This window comes from Phyllobates terribilis, unplaced genomic scaffold (assembly GCF_046119375.1).
Source record: "Phyllobates terribilis strain yellow unplaced genomic scaffold, ASM4611937v1 Scaffold_2__4_contigs__length_985480577, whole genome shotgun sequence".
NCBI classification, from domain to species: domain Eukaryota; kingdom Metazoa; phylum Chordata; class Amphibia; order Anura; family Dendrobatidae; genus Phyllobates; species Phyllobates terribilis.
This window is the reverse complement of record NW_027362762.1, coordinates 741410813-741432268: the sequence shown is the minus strand read 5'-3', so window position 1 is coordinate 741432268 and position 21456 is coordinate 741410813. Positions and strand designations below refer to the sequence as shown.

The 21456-nt window shown below is 46.6% G+C and overlaps 1 protein-coding gene across 1 annotated transcript in view; it reads left to right on the top strand.

Moving 5' to 3' along the window:
- The window catches only part of F5 (coagulation factor V), a 119788-nt gene that overhangs the window by 55717 nt on the left and 42615 nt on the right, over positions 1 to 21456 (top strand). Inside the window, exons 8-12 of the mRNA XM_073667233.1 lie at positions 7855 to 7993; positions 8657 to 8753; positions 8831 to 9042; positions 10012 to 10156; positions 14058 to 14267. Coding sequence (XP_073523334.1) covers positions 7855 to 7993; positions 8657 to 8753; positions 8831 to 9042; positions 10012 to 10156; positions 14058 to 14267 — 803 coding nt within the window. The remainder of the gene's footprint in view (positions 1 to 7854; positions 7994 to 8656; positions 8754 to 8830; positions 9043 to 10011; positions 10157 to 14057; positions 14268 to 21456) is intronic.

The window sequence follows — 21456 nt, the reverse complement described above, 5'->3', positions numbered from 1 at the left end:
GGAATCAAAGCAACTCAGCTACAAAGTTGAGACCATGTAAAGATACTGTAGAGCAAGGCTGCCAAGTGCTGAGGTGTATAGTTCTCTGCTGACTCAATAACTACAGAGTCCAAACCTCCTCTGACATAAATCAGGTTGTCCACTACTTGGACAACCCCTTCTTGATCTGAATATTTGGAAAATAAAACACCTATACTTGCCCCGTGCCGGCTGTAAGGGTGTGACAGGGGCTGTCATATGCCTCTCCCTCTCTAAACAGGGTTTGCACAAAATGTATGCTGATTTTTGACTGTTATCATATGTAGAATTCTATGACCACTAATGTGCACAGTTAATGTACTGTAATGTAGTAAATTTATAATGTTCTTTATGTATAACATATATGGAAAGACTAGGGTTAAGTGTAGGACATAGATATAGCATAGGGTTCATAGTTTAGGTTAGTAATGAGAAAGGTGCAGTTGTGGACACACTAGATACAGGAAGGAAATTTCATAGGATAGAAACAGTTAATGTGTTCAGGAATAGCTCCAGTGTTGGAGGGGCAGTGCCAGTTAACAAGAGAAGCACTTCCTGGTTAGGGCAGTGAGTCTGGAGGGAGATATTAGATTGCAAAATAAAGGATTAGCAGCTTCAAGGCCAGAAGGCTGGAGGACACAAGAAGTACAGACTGTTCAGACAGCATGAGGATGTCGGCCACTGTTTTCTGCGGACATCTTTGCAATGTTTGGGGCCTATGGCCAGAACTAGACACTGGGAAGTGTGTCTTTTTCAAGCGAAGGGATAGATCAGGCTGAACCAACAGACAATATGGAAACGAACTGTTGGTTATGAAGCAAGTATCCCCTGATTTGTGTGTGGATGTGCCTGGATCTGGGAGCCTGGATACAGCAGAGGCCTGTGGCCAATACGTGAGTGTTCTGCGACACACGCACAACACATGGGAATTGGTACACAGTTTATTTGTGAGGTGCCAGGGTGTGAGTAAACAAGAGCCCATCGCCCATGACTACCGCTCTGCGCACCTTACACGGCGTTGTTCTAGTGGTGTCGGACTCACGTGAGGTTATTATGTCACATGAGCCCTGTGCCCAATCAGCGCTGGTGTCACTGTCCTTGCCTTAGGATCTATAAGTAATCAAGAGGAAGTGAGTGGCCAAAGGAGCAAGGGTTGTCCTAGTAGTGGACAACCCCCTTCACATCAGCACAAAAACAGAAGCTTCATGGCACAGCCAAGTAAAGCACACTGCTATTGGACTCTGGAGCAGTCAAAACATGTTCTGTGGAGTGACAAATCACGGTTCTCTCTCTGGCAGTTTGATGGATGACTCTGGGTTTGGCAAATGCCAGGAGAGGGTTACCTGCCTGCCTGTACTGGTTGGCCTAAGCCTGTAAATTGTTACAGGTCTGGGTGGTGGAACCCCTGTGCTTCGGTGCAAGAATAGACCAGAGGGGTGTGACTAAGTGCCTACTCAGCCTGACTCAGGTCACACAGCGGCATTGTTGACTCCGTGAACCAGGGAGGGACCAGGCAGGTGAACCAGGTGCCACTCTGGGACCGACCTTGTGTGAGAGCAGGTGACTCCCACGGGTCAGATGACAGGAGCTGACCGGTACAGCGAATAAGCACGGCAGGCAGGCTGGCGGTTGGTCCAGGTAGATAAGCAGGTGGACACGACAGGTTACTTGGCAGGTGCTCCAGGTAGGCAAGCTGGCGGGCATGACAGGTTACTTAGCAGATGCTCCAGGTTGGCAGGCTGGCGGGCACGGCAGGTAACTGGCAGGTGCTCCGGGTAGGCAAGCTGTCGGGCATGACAGGTTACTTGGCAGGTGCTCCGGGTCGGCAGGCTGGCGGGCACGACAGGTAACTGGCAGGTGCTCTGGGTAGGCAGGCACGGCAGGTAACTGGCAGGTGCTCCAGGTAGGCAGGCTGGCGGGCACGGCTGGTAACTGGTAGACTGGCGAGCAGAACTATAGACAGACTGGCGGGCTGGACTGTAGACAGACTCGCAGGCAGAACTGACAGGCTGCGGGACCTGAGGGCTGAAGCAAGTGTTAGCACACGGAACAACAACCTTGCACTGGCACCTCCATTTTGGAGGGGGTGCCTTATATAGGAGAAGTCTTTTTAGGACAGCGCGCGCGGCCCCCTTAAGAGGGAGGGAGCGCACGCCCTAAGCACTGTGCTCGGGAAGCTGCGCGCAATGCGCGCCACAGCAGAAGGAAATGCTACAGTACCCCCCCCTTTACGCCCCCTCCTCTTTAGGCCCGTGAAAAATTTTGTAAGAAGATGAGGGGCATGAATGTTCTTCCTGGGTTCCCAAGTCCTCTCCTCCGGGCCAAGCCCCTTCCAATCCACAAGAAAGAAAGTCTTTCCTCTTACCCTTTTGGTGGCCAAAATGTTTTCTACCTCAAAGACGTCCTCAGCGGAGACCAGAGCTGGGGTGGTACCGGGATCATCAGAGAAGGAATTAAGGACAACTGGTTTGAGGAGGGATACATGAAAGGAGTTGGGAATCCGTAAGGTGACAGGGAGCTTCAGCTTGTAAGCCACGGGATTGATTTGATTCAGAACCTCGAACGGACCGATGAACCGCGGACCCAACTTATAAGAAGGTATCTTGAGATGGACATATTTGGAGGAAAGCCAGACCTTGTCTCCTGGACGGAATTGAGGTGGATCCAGACGTCTCTTATCAGCATGTCTCTTCATCCGATTGGAGGACTGAAGAAGTGCAGATCTAGTATCATCCCAAATAGCCGAAAATTCGCTGACAGGAGACTCTGCGGCAGGATTGTCCACTGAAGAGGAGATGGGAAACGGAAACCGGGGGTGTCGACCGTAGACCACAAAAAACGGGGATTTAGAAGAAGACTCGCTCTCATGGTTGTTATAGGAGAACTCGGCCCAGGGCAGGAGCTCAACCCAATCGTTATGGTGAGCATTGACAAAGTGCCGAAGAAAGCTGGTAAGGATCTGGTTGATACGCTCCACTTGACCATTGGACTGAGGATGATAAGCAGAAGCGAAATCCAAAGAGATATCTAGTAGCTTGCACGTAGCTCTCCAGAAGAGCGAAGTGAACTGAACCCCGCGATCAGACACAATGTGGAGGGGTAGGTCGTGAAGACGGAAGATGTGATGGATGAAGTCCTTAGCCAGCACAGATGCAGATGGAAGACTAGGCAGAGGGATGAAGTGGGCCATTTTAGAAAAGCGGTCAGCGACCACCCAAATGACAGTACAACTGGCAGAAACAGGGAGATCCGTGATGAAGTCCATTGCAATCTGTTGCCACGGAGCGGAAGGCACGGAAAGAGGAAGGAGAAGGCCGGCTGGAAGGTGCCTAGGAACCATGTTACAGGCACAAGCCGCGACAAAGTCCGCAACATCCTTGCGCAGGGAAGTCCACCAGTAATGTCAGGCGATGAGCAGAAAGGTCTTCCTCTGGCCAGCATGACCGGCTAGTTTGGATGAATGGCCCCAGAGTAGAACCTTCTTTCGATTTGGAACCGCTACAAAGGTCTTACCGGGTGGAAGATAAGACAGGTCCAACGGAGCAACAGTCATCACTTTTGAGGGGTCAATGATATGTAGAGGCTCCTCCTCTTGGTCGGAAGACAGGATTGAGCGGGATAGAGCTTCAGCTTTAATGTTCTTGTCCGCCGGGCAGTAATGCAGAGTGAAGCAGAATCGGGCAAAGAATAGAGACCACGTGGCCTGACGCAGGTTTAGTCTTTGGGCGGTCTGCAAATAAGTGAGGTTTTTATGGTCAGTGTATATGACCACCGGGTGCTGAGTCCCCTCCAGCAAGTAGCGCCATTCATCCAGTGCTAATTTGATGGCCAGCAGCTCATGATCTTCTATGAAGTAGTTGCGTTCGGACGAGGAGAAGAGCTTGGAGAAGAAGCCGCAGGTTACCATTCTCCCGGACGAGGATTTCTGGATGAGCACCGCTCCGGCTCTGGAGGAGGATGCATCATCCTCCAGGAAGAACTGCTTGTTGCAATCCGGACGGTGCAGCACAGGAGCGGAAGAGAAGGCTTGTTTAAGGGAGATGAAGACCTTCTCCGCTTCGAAAGTCCATTCCCTGGCATTCGCTCCTTTACGGGTGAGCGCAGAGATGGGAGCGGTCCGGGAGGAGAAATGAGGAATGAAGAGGCGGTAATAGTTTGCGAAGCCCAGGAATGGCTGAATCGCCTTCAACCCCTCCGGTCGGGGCCACTTTAAGACGGCAGACACCTTCTCAGGATCCATCCGCAGACCAGTCTCGGAGATAATATAGCCCAGGAATGGTAGGGAGGTCTGCTCATAGAGGCATTTCTCGAATTTAGTGTATAGGTGATTCTTCCGGAGCGTTAGCCGAACCTGACGAACATCCCTCCGGTGTGAGGGCAGTTCCGGAGAGAAAACCAAGATATCGTCCAGGTACACCACCACGCAAGAATACAGGAGATCATGGAAGATGTCGTTAAGCAGCTCCTGGAAGATGGCTGGAGCATTACAGAGACCAAAGGGCATCACGCGGTATTCGTAGTGACCGTCCCGGGTGTTGAATGCCGTCTTCCACTCGTCTCCCTGGCGGATCCGGACCAAATTGTACGCCCCACGAAGATTGAGCTTGGTGAAGATCTTCGCGCCTTTAAAGTGGTCAAACAGCTCCGAGATGAGAGGCAGGGGGTACTTATTTTTTATGGTAATCTGGTTAAGGCCCCTGTAATCAATACAGGGACGTAGAAAGCCTTTTTCTTCTTGACAAAGAAGAATCCTGCTCCAGCCGGAGAGGTGGATTTCTGGATAAATCCCCTAGCAAGATTCTCTACTGTGTACTCAGACATGGCTCGAGTCTCAGCCAGCGGCAAGGGGTAGATTCGCCCGCGGGGAGGAGAAGCACCAGGTACCAGGTCGATGGGGCAATCATACGGCCTATGAGGTGGTAGTGTCTCTGCTTCCTTTTTGTCGAAGAAGTCCGCATAGGACCATTAGGGTGCCGGCAGAGCAGGTAGATTAGCCGGAATAGACGGAGGTCTAGTGGGTCTTACCACTGGAAATAGAAACAGACAGAGTCAAGGACGGAGATGATTTACTCTTGCCTAGGACGACCTCTCCGAGTGGTCCTAGACACTGGAGTTTCCTGGCCTCACTGGGCAGAAACGGATCGGATGATGTATGCTGCCACAGTAGAAGCAACTCCCCTCGGCTCGGCGAGTCTCCAGGCGAGACTTGACCATCTTGGTTTGGTCAGTTTACATAGGCTCAGGCGAACACGCCCAGGGAGTTGCTGGTTGTAAGGCTGGCCTTTGGAATGTTAGAGCGAGACGCGGAAATCTTCTCTCCCGGGTAGTCTCCTTAGCACGTTCCAGAAAGCGGATGTCAGTCCGGGTAGCTAATGACACCAGGTCATCCAGGGTGGAAGGGATGTCACGACCGGCTAGCTCATCCTTGATCCGTCCGGAAAGACCCTCCCAAAAGGTGGACACCAGAGCCTCGTTGTTCCAGGCAAGTTCAGATGCAAGGGTTCGGAAACATATGGCATACTGGCCCACAGTGAGACTCCCTTGGCAGAGACAGAGAAGTGAGGAGGCAGTAGAAGATTTTCGTCCGGGCTCATCGAAGACCTTCCGGAAGGCAGCGAGGAAAGCCAGAAGATCGGACACCAGGGGATCCCCTCTTTCCCACAGAGGGTTCAGCCATACCAATGCCTCCCATGATGAATGCCACCTTGGCCCGGTCGAAGGTGAACTGGTGTGCCAGGAGTTCAAAGTGCAGCGTGCACTGATTTATGAAGCCCCGACATAAGACGGGGTCACCACCAAAACGCAGAGGCGCAGAGAGCCGGGGTCCAAAGCCAGGTGCCACAGCGCCACTGGGTCGAGGTGCCGCCGGAGCGAGTGCCGCTCGGCTAGAGACAGACACAGATGAGGTGGACAGCGTGTTCAGGCGGGAGTTGACAGTCCGCAGATAGGACAGGATAGTTTCCTGTTGGGATCTCTGATATGAGACCTCCTGGTACAGGTCAGAGAGCGAAGGAGCCTGGGGGCCACCGGGTTCCATGGCCTGTGCAAACTGTTACATGTCCGGGTGGTGGAACTTCTGTGCTTCGATGCAAGGAGGGACCAGAGGGGCGTGACTAACTGCCTATTCGGCCTGACCCAGGTCACATGGCGGCTTATTCGACTCCGTGAACCAGGGAGGGATCGGGCAGGTGAACCAGGTGCCACTCTGGGACCGACCTTGTGTGAGAGCAGGCGACTCCCACGGGTCAGGTGACAGGAGCTGACTGTACAGTGAATGAGCATGGCAGGCAGGCTGGCGGGTGGTCCAGGTTGATAAACAGGCGGACACGACAGGTTACTTGGCAGGTGCTCCGGGTAGGCAAGCTGGCGGGCACGACAGGTTACTTTGCAGATGCTCTGGGTTGGCAGACTGGCGGGCACAGCAGGTAACTGTCAGGTGCTCCGGGTAGGCAAGCTGGCGGGCACGACAGGTTACTTGGCAGGTGCTCCGGATTGGCAGGCTGGCGGGCACGGCAGGTAACTGGCAGGTGCTCTGGGTAGGCAGGCTGGCGGGCACGGCAGGTAACTGGCAGGTGCTCCAGGTAGACAGGCTGGCGGGCACGGCAGGTAACTGGAAGACTGGCGGGCAAAACTATAGACAGACTGGCGGGCTGGACTGTAGACAGACTGGCGGGCAGGACTGACAGGCAGCGGGACCTGAGGGCTGAAGCGAGTGTTAGCACACAGAACAACAACCTTGCACAGGCACCTTCATTTTGGAGGAGGTGCCTTATATAGGAGAAGTCCTCCGGCCATTGGCCGGTGACTTTTTAGGACGGCGCGCGCGGCCCCTTTAAGAGGGAGGGAGCGCGCCCTAAGCACTGCGCCCGGGAAGCTGCGCGCGGGGCGCGCCACAGCAGCAGGGGAGCAGGAAGACGACAGACCAGGACCGCGGCGGTGAGGGAACGGCATCTCTGCCCGGCAGGAGGGAGGGACGCCGATGCTACATAAATTCCAATGAAGGGAAAGCTTACTGCTTCAGCATACAAAGACATTTTGAACAATAGTTTGATTTAAACTTTGAGGGAACAGTTTAGCGAAGACCCTTTTCTGCTCCAGCATGACTGTGCCCCAGTGAACGAAGCAAAGAAAATAAAGCATGCCTGGGTGAGTTATGTGTGGAAGTACATGACTGGCCCACAGGGAGCCCTAACCTCAACCTCACTGAACACCTTTGGGATGAACCAGAGCTGATATTGTGAGCTGTGCCAGAAGAGTGGCAGCGATTATTGCTGCAAAGTGGGGAGCAGCTCCATAGCATTGGCTATGGATTTAGAACTGAATGAGAAAATCTCATGTAGGTGTAATGTGTGTGTATGTCTCAATGCTTTGTAGAGACTAACTACTACAGATGCCTCAGAAACTTAGCACAGGACTCTGATGCTGGAGTTTTTCAATCATTTGTGGGAGTTTACAGCAAGATTATCAGTGATGATGGAACGCTGAGAGAAGCAGAACTTTGCTAATCACAACTGCAAAGCTAAAGCATAGAATAAGTGTGTAGAAGATCATTTTTATCTATAACTGGGGGTATACAAGATATGAAAACAAGACGAGGCTAGTGGGGTCTTTCTATTTTGTTCCTATCTATTGTGTTGAGTAGGCAATATTAAGACGATAATATAAAAATCAATGATATATTACGATGAGAGATGAGGAGTTGCTCGTTGAAAATATAAGACCTTCAACTTTAATTCTCAAGAAGATGTATAATATATATTTCATTGTATGATGGTTAGAATCCCATCTGTTGTGCTACTGTCTAATAATGAACGTCTCTGTGTTCTCTGCTGTTAGAACGTACTGCCACCATCCATTTAAGAAAGTAGTCTATAAGCAATACACCGATAACACTTTCAAAGAGGAGGTTAAAAACCCCAGAGAACTTGGACTGATCGGACCGGTGATCCGGGCTCAGGTCAGGGACACGATTGTGGTATGTATTGGCATCTTTTTAATTTTTGTTGATAAACTGAATGTCTGAAGAGTTTGAGAACATGGTTTTTGCTTCAGGAATCTTGGTTATTTCATGAAGCTGATGGCACCAATAAAATTAATATGTTAGTTTTCTCTTTCCCCACTCAGTTGACAAGTGGTAACCCATACCTAGTTACAATAGAAAGGCTGAATCTGTTAGAAAAATGGTTCTGTACAAATAATAGTTGTCATATTTCTATCATATGTGCTCAGTATGTGATCAGGGTAGGCCTGACCTTAATGTTCACAAGAGTCTAATATTGAAGCTCAATGTGAAGGCAAATGAGTGAGGCTGAGCAAAAAATCGACTTTTACAGGTCCTTTGTCTTTTATGTATGTGTTCTGATGATTGATGGTTACAGCTGGAATGGTGAGGGCCCCATACACATTAGACTTCTCTTACGGCGACTTATCTCCAGGGAGAACCAAAGAATTGGCTGTTGGGCTTCCAACATGCCTCCCTCTTCTCCACATCATCGGTCAGGGGAGAATCTCCCATACAGATTACACTGATGGACTATCCCGCCAATATTGCAGGTTTGACCGACTTTAGACTGTGTATGGGGAACTTTAGGAGTGAAGTTCATAAAGGATTTTGTAATATATTTTATGTGTTTTCCAGGTTGTCTTTAAAAACTTGGCAAGCCAGCCCCACAACATATATCCACATGGCGTGTCATTACAACGATTCTTTAAAGGTTATGTTCCAGAACCAAAAGGTATGACTGTCTTACATATAGGTGTCAATCAAGTCACAGTTAATAAATTTGCACTAATTTGCATGTTTTTGTAATAGGTGATGAGACACAGAATAGCACAGTGATGCCTGGGGAAACAGCTTCTTATTTCTGGACTATACTGGAAACTGATGAACCTACAAAAAATGACCCGCTGTGTTTAACGAGAATATATCATAGTACTGTTAACATTGTGAAGGATTTAGCCTCTGGACTTCTTGGTACTCTTCTTATTTGCAAGTCGATGGCATTAAGTACTAGAGGACTACAGGTAAACATGTCTTGGAAGCAAACTTATTGCTATAGTTTATTTTTTAATGTCCATCACTTTGGAAGGTAATGCTTTACAATGGAAAATCCTTCAAGTATCACCCTCATGTTAGGGAAGTCCCTGGGTCATATTTAATGGCCTAACAACTAGAAAAATCTTATGGCTGTGACTTCCCATACAAATGAAACTAACAAGGTGCAAGTCACACTGGGAAACAATTGGTGATATTAAAACCACAAACTTCTAGATTAAAGGGAACTTGTCAGATGATTTGTGCTGCCCAAACCACGCCAGAATGAATCTAAGCCTGGCTGCACCATTGCAACCAGTTATATATTTCCCTGAAGTGTTGGAGCATTTGAAGATCTGGCAGGAGACCATACCCAGAGACTAGATATACCACTGTATATAAAAGTACACTGCATATAAAAGTTTAGTCACCCCTGGTCAAAATTTATGTTATTGTGAACAGTTAAGCAAGATGAAGATAAAATGATCACTAAAAGGCCTAAAGTTAAAGACACATTTCCTTTGTATTTTAGGCAAAAAAAATATATATATTGCCATTTTTTACATTTTAAAAATTACAAAAAGGAAAATTGGCCAATATACCTAAATATTGATGCATGTTTTGCTATTTTATTGGCACCAAAGTGTGACTTTTGGCGCCAAAAAGTTGGAAAAGGCAGGAAAAATGCCCATTTTAGACTTTGCACCAAACTCATGAATCGCGTGTGTTATTTTGATGAATTTGACTCCAAATGCAGCAACTTACACCAGAAGACAAAAAAAGAAAGTGACATAAAAAATAACGCAAATGATGAATAGGGGACATAATTTTTCCTATATCAGATCACTATGAAAATAACAAAATAAAAATTAAAATTCTCAGCGCAAACTCTGTGACCAGTAAGTCATGTTACTGTTCCCTGACTTCTCCAGAATTCATAGAAATTATTTTCTTTCTAGGAAAAGGCCGATGAAGAACAAATTGTAATGTTTACTGTATTTGATGAGAATAAAAGTTGGTACTACGAGCAAAACAAACCAAAAGCCTGCAACAAAGTGCTCAGCAAAGACTCGAAGAGCCTGTACAACTCCTACGTTATCCAAAGTAAGACGTCTTTCCTTTCCTTCTCTGTAACACATGCAGTCAAATTTAAAAGCGAAACAGACGTCCGTTTCTCTGATGATCACTAATGATCAAAGCTGACAAGAAACATTCTCTAAAGCCGTTTTCACACGTCCGTACACGAGACAGTCCAATTTTACTATCCGTGTGGCTTTTTGTTGGCCATCTGTGTGCGAGTGTACCATCTGTATGACATCCATGTGTATATGTCTAGCATGCGTGTGACATTCGTATGCCATCCGTGTGCCATCCGTATGCCATCCATGTGACACGTATCGGAATAAAATGCATTCAAGAAATTCTTGTTTTTTATGTGTTAAAGATGTGCAAAGATAATAGATAGATACATAGATCGATAAATAGACAGATAATATATAGATAGATAAATATATAGACATATAGATAGATAAATAGATTGCCCTGGTGCGTTGGCAATTGGAGTAATGGTGCTTGGGGTTGATGTCAGCTGTGAATTGTCCAAAAACAAAGCTGACATCAAACACCCATTACTAACTCAGGGAAAAAAATTAAACGTATACAAAAAATTCTTTATTGAAATAAACACTCCCCGACACTTTCCCTGGTTCACCACTTTATTAAAAGAAAAAAAATCTCACGCAGGTCCGACGTAGTCCACCGAATTTGACGTAGTCCAATGAATGGAAAACTGAAAAGAACATACACACAAAACACAGAGAAATAAACCAGACACTTTCCCTTGTTCACCACTTTATTAAAAAAAAAAGTTCCCATGCAGGTTTTTTTCTCCCTGGTGAAGCAGTGTTCAGTCTTCACAGCGATACGCGTGGGGTATTCCCTTACACCTCTGTTGTTCTCGGCAGCACCTTATCATGGCCAAACTTGATCTTTATGGATCTGTGTGAGTCTCCACCAACAATGCTCTATGCATTGCTCCATATTTGACCCACGCTTCTTGGAACTTGCATTGGCTTTACTGCTTCATTCATTGCCTCCTTATCAATACCATGCACATTCTCTCTCTACACCTCATTATTTAATCTGCCTCACAAATGCCTCCTCTATAGCTCAGGCTTCATGCACCATATTCTCCATTGCGGAGTTCAGCTATGGAATGAAATAGCTCATGAGTTCAAGTGTATTCAGTCTTTATCACCCAGCCTGACCGACAGCTGCAGCTTGTACTGAGTATTGTGAGATCTCAGCAGCAGCAGGGAGTATTGAGGAGCTGTCAAACAGATTAGGTGGGTGGAGAATGAGTTAACTTTTATTAGGGATTGCACAATCATTCTTACATAGATTATTAAAGTAAATCATAAAGTAAAGTAAAGCATCTTTTGCAGGTCTAAGAGATCTATTTATTAATGTATGGAACTTGTATTATGAACTCTGATGACAGAGCCACTGAAATTCCTCAACTCACACTACTGGCCAACAGCTACTCTGCAGACTCAAGACCCAACAGCTCATGTCCACATCTGAGTATCAGAGTAGAATGGTGAAAACCAGAAAGAGCCCATGACCCTGCTAACCGGAGTGGCTAGTGTGGACTCTGACCATAAAAACCATCTTTTAGTTGACTAATTTATTACATTTCAAAATTGTAAGTTTTCCCAAGTGGCTCAAAATGTTCTCTTTACTTATAGTTAAAGGATTTATCCATGACTATTTTTTTTACTATGGGTCTAAAAACTAATAGGCAGGTAGTTGCTGACAGTTGTGCCAGCGCCGATCTCTGCCTACACACAGCGGTCACTGACAGTTCCTGACGGCGATTCAGCAGCTGCCGCTGACATCACATCGACAGAACAGTGGCTTCTCTTCTGCAGCTCTGTTCTGTTGAAGGGGCATGACTGCCAATGTTATGCTGATTGACAACCAGCACCCCGGTGCCTAACTGCGGAGAGCTAGCTGTAAATCAGCATGACATTGGCAGTAACGCTTGGTTGACAGAGCAGCCCAGGAGAGGAAGAGCTGTTCTGTTGACACTGAGCAGCTAAATCTCCAGAAGGAGTGGTTAATGACTGCTCTGTGCTGGTGCCGGGTAGAACATGCAGGTGTCATGAGTCTGAGTTCGAACACTTGAGCTTCTGCTTTGTGGTCGGCTTCTCTGTCTGCGGAGCTACTGCAGATACACCTTTTCTCCGGGTGTTTAGTTGCTGTTATTCTTGCTTAATTCTTTTTAGGGTAACAGGTGTTTTCTGTTGCTCATTTGTCTTCCCCATCACCTTTCGGGTGCATCTTTATAGATTTTCTCCCTGCTGGTATTTCCTGCTGGTCATAGTCTCATTTGGATGTTCAGCCATACTGCTGTAGTTTAAGCCTGTCAGTGAAAGACAAGCTAGTGTTTATCTCTCTGCTGTTTATGTTCTTTACCCTGCATCTATCTTATGTTTCTGTTTACGAAGTAGGCAGCATCTTCTTTAACAGTACACATTTAATCCTCTATTTTGTATTTCGTGGTTTGTTTTACTCACTCTTGGATCTCTTTCTATTTCAACACACTTTCCCTTCTGTATGTAATTTGCACTCTGCTCTGCCCTCCGGTTCTTTAGGAGGATCGTGAAGCGCTTGACGGCCTTTCAGGCAGCATAGGTCTGAGTTGCCATCGTCTAGTCAGTGGTTAGGGCTATCTCAGCTCACGCAGGAACCACTAGGCACTAGGGACTGTGGGGTCAGGATCTCTAGTCTGTACAGGAACTGGAAGGGTCAGTTGCAGTTTTTAGAGATACCTGAGTGAGTTGCTACATCATAACAGCAGGTAGTCAGCAACTGCCTGCCTGTTAGTTTTTAGGTTCATAGTAAAAAAATCATGGATAGACCTTTTAAGTATAAAATTGATAGATACAACATTGCACAATGATTTTTCATGTCAGAAAACAAATATTACTAGACAAAGGCATAGAAATCCAGCACTTTTCTTGGGCATTAAGAAAATGGGACTACCCCATCCGTACACCAATGAAAATGTACGTGGTTATTTCATAGTTTCATCGTATTAAGGTTGATTGTAGACTTAATTCCATTGAGTTCAACCTATAGCCTAACATGTTGATCCAAAGGAAGGCAAAAACTCCATGGGCCAGATAGCTTCATATTAGGGGAAAAATTCCTTCTCGACTCCACATGCGCCAATCAAACTCCAGTTCCCTGGATCAACCCCCCATCATAGAATCTAGTACCCATAATCTGGAATATTCAATTTTTCAAAAAAGGCATCCAGACCCTTTTTGAACTTTTGTAGTGAATCAACTATTACAACATCAGGTGGCAGAGAGTACTCTCACTGCTCTTACAGTAAAGAATCTGCGTCTGTGATTATAATTAAACCTTCTTTCCTCTAGATGTAGAGGTTGCCCCCTTGTCACCCTCGCAAGTTTACATTCCTCTTAACAGATCCATTTTAAAGAAGAAGTTTCAACAAATTTTTTATGTCATAAACTGTCCTAATTACTTATGTGATGATGTGTACATGTATTCCTACACTTACCACCTCCGGTTTTCAGCGCCCATGGGAGCGCTCCTCTTCTTTGCTGGCTCGCATAGTTACCATTGGGTGTGGAGTAGTTACTTCCATCAATGTAAGCCTATGGTGCTTCAGAACGAGGTTCCTATCACTTACACAGAGAAAGCGACTTCAAACTCACAAATAAACCCCTGTGTGAGCCACCGGAGGACCGGAGCGGCGTCAGGAAGACAGAGAACGGTAAGTATATTTACCCAATTACGCCTAATTACATGGTAATTAGGACAGTTTATGAAATAAAAATGCTGTTGGGACTTCTTTAAACAATTAGCTGTATTTTCTTATATTCATTACTCCTTGCTAATCATTCATTCCTTGTTAGATTTCATTTCTTGATAGACCTAATTTTATTGATCCAGTGTCTTTTTGTTGTTACAGCCATAAATGGAAACAGCTATGAAAATTCACTTCTGGGATTTTGTCATAGTCATGTTGTGCAATGGCATGTATCAAGTGTTGGGGTACAAGATGAAACCATTACACTACAGCTTAGTGGCCATATTTTCCGATACAAACTGGGAAATGGAGATATGGTGACGCTCTTTCCGATGACTGGTGAAAGCATTTCTATAGAAATGAATAATCAAGGTAATTTTACTTTAATATCCATTAATACATCTTTATGGGCACAAAAGGACAAGTACTAACCCAAAACGTAACCTTGACTCAAGCAAGAAAATGTGTTTTGATAAATATTGAGAACTGTACTCTTGGTGTCCCATAATGTATTCTGCACGAGTACAGTGGAGAAGGTTTAGGAGGTGCAGAGGTTGTTAATGCTCCCAGACCTGATGTCTAAGTCCAAAGGTCCCTCAGCCACATAACAGAATGGCTGTATTATGATGGAACTGATGGGATCATAAAGGTAAAGTGAGGTAAAGCATGCTTTTAAACATGTTTTACGCCTCAGAGAGAATCAGCATCGCTGTACAGTATATAGTAGAAATCACCGTCCCTGCTGAAGCGCGGCTACAGGCAGGAGCTACATAATCACAAGCACAGAAGTCTTCAAAACTGACATCATGGGAGCATGGAATGACCACCACGCATGCCGGCACTCGTTAAATGTCACTCAGAGTTTGACAACTGCATTTAACAGGTTAACATTTTCGGGTTTAGCTCCACTTCACCTTAATACTCAGCCATGACCTGCTGGGTATATGGTGGGTTCACCCTGTGAGCCTGCTCCGTACACCCGCTTCTGACTTGAGCCATACATGTACAGCACATGTCGTGAAGGGGTTAAAATCTACTAAATACAATGGCAGAAAGGCAAGGTTTTTACATTTCTTCAGAAACAGTGTACAGAAAAATATTTATGGCTCATGTCATTTAACTATGAGAAAATGAAACATATGGGGATATCTTGAAGGTCAAAAGTAGCAATTCATTGCATAAATGATCTTCACCAGACATGTTCAAAATGTGGCCCACATGTGGTCCTCTGGCTGTTCTGGTGCAGACCAGGACAGCCAAAGGGCTTCATACAGTGGTGTCTCGCACCCGGCAGATGGCCTTTGCCCAACGTCTCAAATTTACCTGTACCTGCATCCTCCAGATGAGACACGGTGAATAAAATTATGAAACAGGGAACCGTGAGCTCCCTCTTCCATCATTGAGCCTGTGTGGCTGAGAGTACAGCAGGCACGATGACTTCACTACATCGAGTCAACTGTGCCTCAGCGCACGCCACAGACCTGAGTTATGGAAGAACAGGATGAGGTAAGCATTTTTTTTAAATATATCATTTTGTGGGGTGGGAGGCTGTGTAGGGACAGCATTCTACAAGGGGGCTGTGTGGGGATATCATTGTGTAAGGCGGCTGTGTAGGGGAGATTATTTTCCAAGGAGGCTGTGTGGTGGACATAATAATGTGTAAGGGGGATGTGTTGAGACATCATTCTCCACGGGGGCTGTGTGGGGACATCATTCTCCATGGGGGCTGTGCGGGGTCATCATTCTGCATGGGGGCTGTGCGGGGTCATCATTCTGCATGGGGCTCTGCGGGTACATCATTCTCAATGGGGGCTGTGTAGAGACACCATTGTGTAAGGGGGCTGTGTGGGGGATATTGTCATGCACATCCAACTGTCAACTGTCTCTTATCTCAACTACGCCCCTCCCAACTGGGAAATCCCCTAAACACATTAACTGAGCCCCTGCCACACTGGAGCTAGATCAATGACCAACTCTCCTTTTGTTGCTAGGCAAACTTCAACGTTATTACCCTCTAACAGCATGCACTGAACTCCCTATAACCAATATGTTAACTTCGTATTCTTACACTGTCCCTATCTAATCATGTAATACAATGCTATACTATACTAGTCCTCCCATCTTGGTCCATGTGTCTCCAAACCCTCCCCCCCACGTGTCCTCTTATTCTGTCCTTACATATCTCCATCGTGCCCCCATATATGTCCTCTCATCCTATCCTCTCATCCTGATCCCACATTTCTCCATGCAGCCCCCATATATGTCCTCTCATCCTGGCGCCACATATTTCCATCATGACCCCATATGTCCTCTCATCCTGGCCCCACATGTCTCCATTATGCCCCCATATATGTCCTCTCATCCTGGCCCCATATATCTCCATCATGCCCCCCATATGTCTTCTTATCCTGCCCCCACATGTCTCCATCCTGCCCCCATATATATCCTCTCATCCTGGCCCCATGTGTCTACATCATGCCCCCCCATAAGTCTTCATCCTGCTCCCCACATGTCTCCATTCTACCCCAAACATGTCTCCATCCTGCCCCTCACATATCTCCATCCTGCCCCCATAAATGTCCTCTCATCCTCTTCCCACATGTCTCCATCCAGCCCCAATATATGTCCTCTCATCCTGCCCCCATATGTCCTGTCATCCTGGCCCCACATGTCTCCATCATGCCCCGATATATATGTGCTCTCATCCTGACCCCACATGTCTCCATCATGCCCCCATATATGTGCTCTCATCCTGACCCCACATGTCTCCATCATGCCCCCATATATGTCCTCTCATCCTGACCCCACATGTCTCTATCATGCCCCCATATATGTCCTCTAATCCTGCCCCCACATGTCTCCATCCTGCCCCCATATATGTCCCCTCATCCTGGCCCCATGTTTCTCCATCCTGCTCCCCACATATCTCCATCCTGCTCCCATATATGTCCTCTCATTTTGGCCCCATGTGTCTCCATCATGCCCCCCATATATCCTCTCATCCTGGCCACACATGTCTCCATCATGCCCCCATATATGTCCTCTCATCCTGTCCCCACATGTCTCCATCATGTCCCCATATATGTCCATGCCCCCCCACATGTGTACATTCTGCCCCCCCCATATTGCGGATTTCAGTATCAAAACAAAAAAGTTTCTCCTTACTTGGCCGCATCCTCTTCATAGACTATTTGAGGCACGGTCTCGCCGGCGCATGACAGTGACATCATACGTCAACGACGTGTGTGCTGACGTCAGCTGCTGGCCTCTGATTGGCTGGCGGCTTCTATTGCTGTGCAGGAAGCGGGTCCTGCATGATAACAGAGATTATCTGAACGTGCGTTCGAGGATGCATGTTCAGTTACTGAGCGCGCGGCCGACTCCTGCCCCAGGGCCCAGTGAGGAGAGGGCCCGGACCGGGCCCCATATGCCAGTAAGGGCAGTAATTCCCTGATGGTGGCCCTGCTCTCCATTGGGGCTGTGTGGGGACGTCATTCTCCATGGGTCTGTGTGGGGACATAATAATATTTAAGGGGGTTGTGCGGAGACATCATTTTTTTTGAGGGCTCTGTAGAGACAACATCGTGAAAGGGGGCAGTGTGGGGGACATTATTTTCCAAGGGGGCTGTATGGGGACATCATTTTACATGGCACTGTGGAAGGACGTCATTCTGCAAGGGGCTGTGTGGGGACGTCATTCTGCATTGGGGCTGTGTGGGGGATGTCATTCTGTATCATGGCAGTCAGTATTGGGGACATCATTCTGAGCGAGGGACTGTGTGGGGACATCATAATGTGTTAAGGAACTGTATGGGGAGATCAATCTGAGTGTAAGGCTGTGTGAAGACTACTGTGTAGTGAGGCTATGTGGGGATGTCATACTGCTTGGGGTGCTTTGCGGGAACATTATTCTTCAAGATTGGCTTTGTGGGAACATTTTACTGTATTTGGGAGTTTATGTTGATATACATTGTGGGTTGCTTTGTGGGCACATCATATTGTGTTGAAAGCTGTTGATCAAGGTACAAGGGTTGAATGCAAGGAGCAGTATGATTTTGATTCGCTGCTACTGCTAAGACTACAAGTTACAATAAGTCCTATCGTAGCATTTATTAGCAGTAGCAGCGAGTCAATAGACATAATTCAGCTCAATATTAAGTGATACAAATTAATTTAAAACAATAATAATGAGCAGAATTAAAGGGGTTGTGCCACAAACAAAAGTATATTTTAACAGATCTTGGAGTAAAAATAAACTCCACAATTCGATGTATTTAAAAAAATGTTCCTGTGCCGAGGTAATCTTATAAATGTGCCCTTGCTATGTACTGTGTAATGGCTGTGTCTGACTATGCAGGTACATGGTCTGATCATACCACATCTCCTGGGCAGGGGAGGAAGAAAGTCATAAGTTACTTACCAGTAATGCGATTTTTCGGAGACCATGACAGCACCATGAGAGAGGGGATCCGCCCACCAAGGACAGGAATCTTACAGGCTTAAAAGAGTGGCACTTCTTTCTCGCCTAAGTTTGGATTACAGAGCATTGAGAGGACCGCCAGGTTAATAAACATAGCAAACAATCACAAAATTACTATACCATACGACACCTATTAAGTGTGAAATTATAATTAATAAACAGGGAGTGCTCCCACAAACGTGAAGGGAGAGAATATAAGGGTGCTGTCATGGTCTCCAAAAAATCCCGTTACCGGTAAGTAACTTATGACTTTATCGGTCGACCATGACAGCACCACGAGAGAATTACAGAGATGACGTAGTCTAGGGAGGGACCACAGCCTGGAGCACTCTTCTCCCAAAGGTGAGGTCAGTTGAAGCACCCATATCCAGTCTATAGTGCCTATAGAATGTAGAGGGAGAGGACCAGGTAGCAGCCTTACATATGTCTTCAATCGAGACACCAGTCTTCTCCGCCCAGGAGGTCGCCACAGCTCGGGTGGAGTGAGCCTTCAACCCTTGTGGCACTTCCTCGCCGCTAGATGTACAAGCTAGAGAAATAGCCTCCCTAACCCATCTAGCTATGATGGACTTTGTGACTTTAAACCCTTTCCTAACCCCTTGGTAGGATATAAACAATGAGTTATCTTTCCTAAAGCCTTTGGTAACCGAGAGGTACCTAACCACACATCTCCTCACGTCTAATGTATGTAACTCTGCTTCTTTCTGGTTACTCGGATTAGGACAGAAGGAGGGTAGGACTACTTCCTGAAGTCTTTGCAAACGAGTACCTACCTTAGGGAGATAGGCGGGATCAGGTTTAAAAATTACTCTATCATCCAGGATTTGAATAAATGGCAAGGTCGTAGACAGGGCCTGAATGTCACTAAGCCTCCTTGCCGAGGTTAAAGTTATTAGCAGTGCTGTTTTAAGGGAGAGGGATTTAAAGGTTGCTGATTCTATTGGCTCAAAAGGTGAGCTAGTCAAGGCCTTTAGAACCAAATTTAGATCCCAAGGAACCAAGTAGCTTTTGACGATGGGTCTAGATCTAAAAGCTGCCTTAATAAACCGAGAAACCCAATAGTTACCTGCTAGATCGCAGCTATATAGGGCGCCCAAGGCAGAGAGCTGAACTTTTAGGGTGCTGGTAGATAACCCTAATTCAAGACCCTTTTGTAAAAACTCCAAGATCATTTCTATTTGCGCCCCCTCATCAACCCTAGATCCAGAGAAAGACAAAAACTTCTTCCAAGTTCTGGCATAGATTCAAGTCGTAACAGGTTTTCTACTACTCATCAGGGTGGCTACTAGACCTTGAGAAAAACCTTTCTAGCAGTGACCTTTCAAGTTCCATACCGTCAAGTGGAGGCCAGTTGCTTGAGTATGGACTATCGGACCCTGGAAAAGGAGATCCGGAATCTCGGGCAGTATCCAAGGATCGGAGATGGACATGCTCCTCAGGCAAGAGAAGCAGAGTCTCCTGGGCCAAAAGGGTGCGACCAGCAGAACCCTCGCATTGTCCTCCCTGATTTTTCTTATGACCATGGGAAGAAGAGCCAACTTGGAAAAGGCATAGGCCAGGCTGAAATCCCAGGGTATCAGGATAGCATCCACTGCCAGGGGATTCTCTCTGGGATTTAGGGAGCAGAAGAGCCTTGTTTTCCGATTTAGTCTTGTGGCAAACAGGTCTACCACCGGAGGCCCCCATTTCCGGACTATTTGGGTAAAAACTTCTTGTTTTATTTCCCATTCCCCCTGCATCAGAGGATAGCGGCTTAGGCAGTCTGCTCTTGTATTTTCTTTTCTCCTTATATTGAGGGTCGTCAAGGAAAGGAGATGACTTTCCGTGATCTGAAAGAGATGATCTGTCACTCTCATCAGCGATCTTGACCTTGAAGTGGTATTGTGCCCACAGAACCCCTGGGAAGTATGATGTTAGGGTACCCAACAGGGACATCACTGCTCTAAGGGACATGACTGGATTTGCTATGGCTTTCTTCACCTGATTCCTTATTTTTTAGCTTCCGGCGGGTAACATTCTTGAGATTCTGAATCAAGCATAATGCCTAAAAACTGCTGAACTCTTGAGGGTACTAAATTCGATTTTTCAAAATTTAGCACCCAGCCCAAACTTTTTAGGATGGTGATCACCTCTTCTAAGTGTTTATTACATTGGTAGGCAGAATTTCCAACCACCAAGAAATCTTCCAGATAAGGGATAATTAAAATATCATGTTCCCGAACATGAGCCATGACCTCCGCTATAACTTTAGTAAACACCCGGGGAACTATGGTTAGGCCAAACGGCAGGGACCTAAACTGGAAATGCTTAATTTCTCCATCCATGAGCAGGGCCACCATTAGGTATCTCTGATATTCCTCATAGATAGGTACATGGTAATAAGCATCTTTCAAATCTAATACTACCATGTACTGTAGCAGCCGGAAACAGTAATTTTATTGTTGATCTAACAGACTCCATCTTAAAGGTGGGAATTATCAAGACCTTATTAAGGGCTTTTAAGTTAATGATACATCTGAAGGAGCTGTCCGGCTTAAGAACTAAGAAGAGAGGCGAGTAGAACCCCAACCCTCTTTCAGACGCAGGGACTTCCATCAGGACTGCCTTATGAACTAAGTCCAGCACCTCCTTTTGTAGTGCCAGTTGCTCTGTCACTGAGGAACAGACCGGGATCAAGATGAATCTCTCACATGGGATCGCCTGGAACTCGAACCTCAGACCCGAACCTGGGCAACGAGTCATTGACTCGGCTTCCGGGGCCCCTGAGAAGAAGAACCAAACTGAAGCCCTCTACCTTTCGGCCTGCGGTCTTCCCATTTATCCTGATCTCTCTGCGGTCTTTTACGTACAAATCTTTTTTTTACTAAATTAACGTTTATAAGCAGGCATGGATAGACTAGGGAATCCCTTTTTTGTGTCACTTGCCTTATCCAAGATTTTATCCAGAGCCGGTCCAAAGAGATGTTCCCCCTCACATGGTATAGAGCACAGTCTCATTCTGGCCTGGATATCTCCTGGCCAACACTTAAGCCACAAGGCTCTACGGGCTGCATTGGACATGGCGGCTGACCTTGCCGCCAA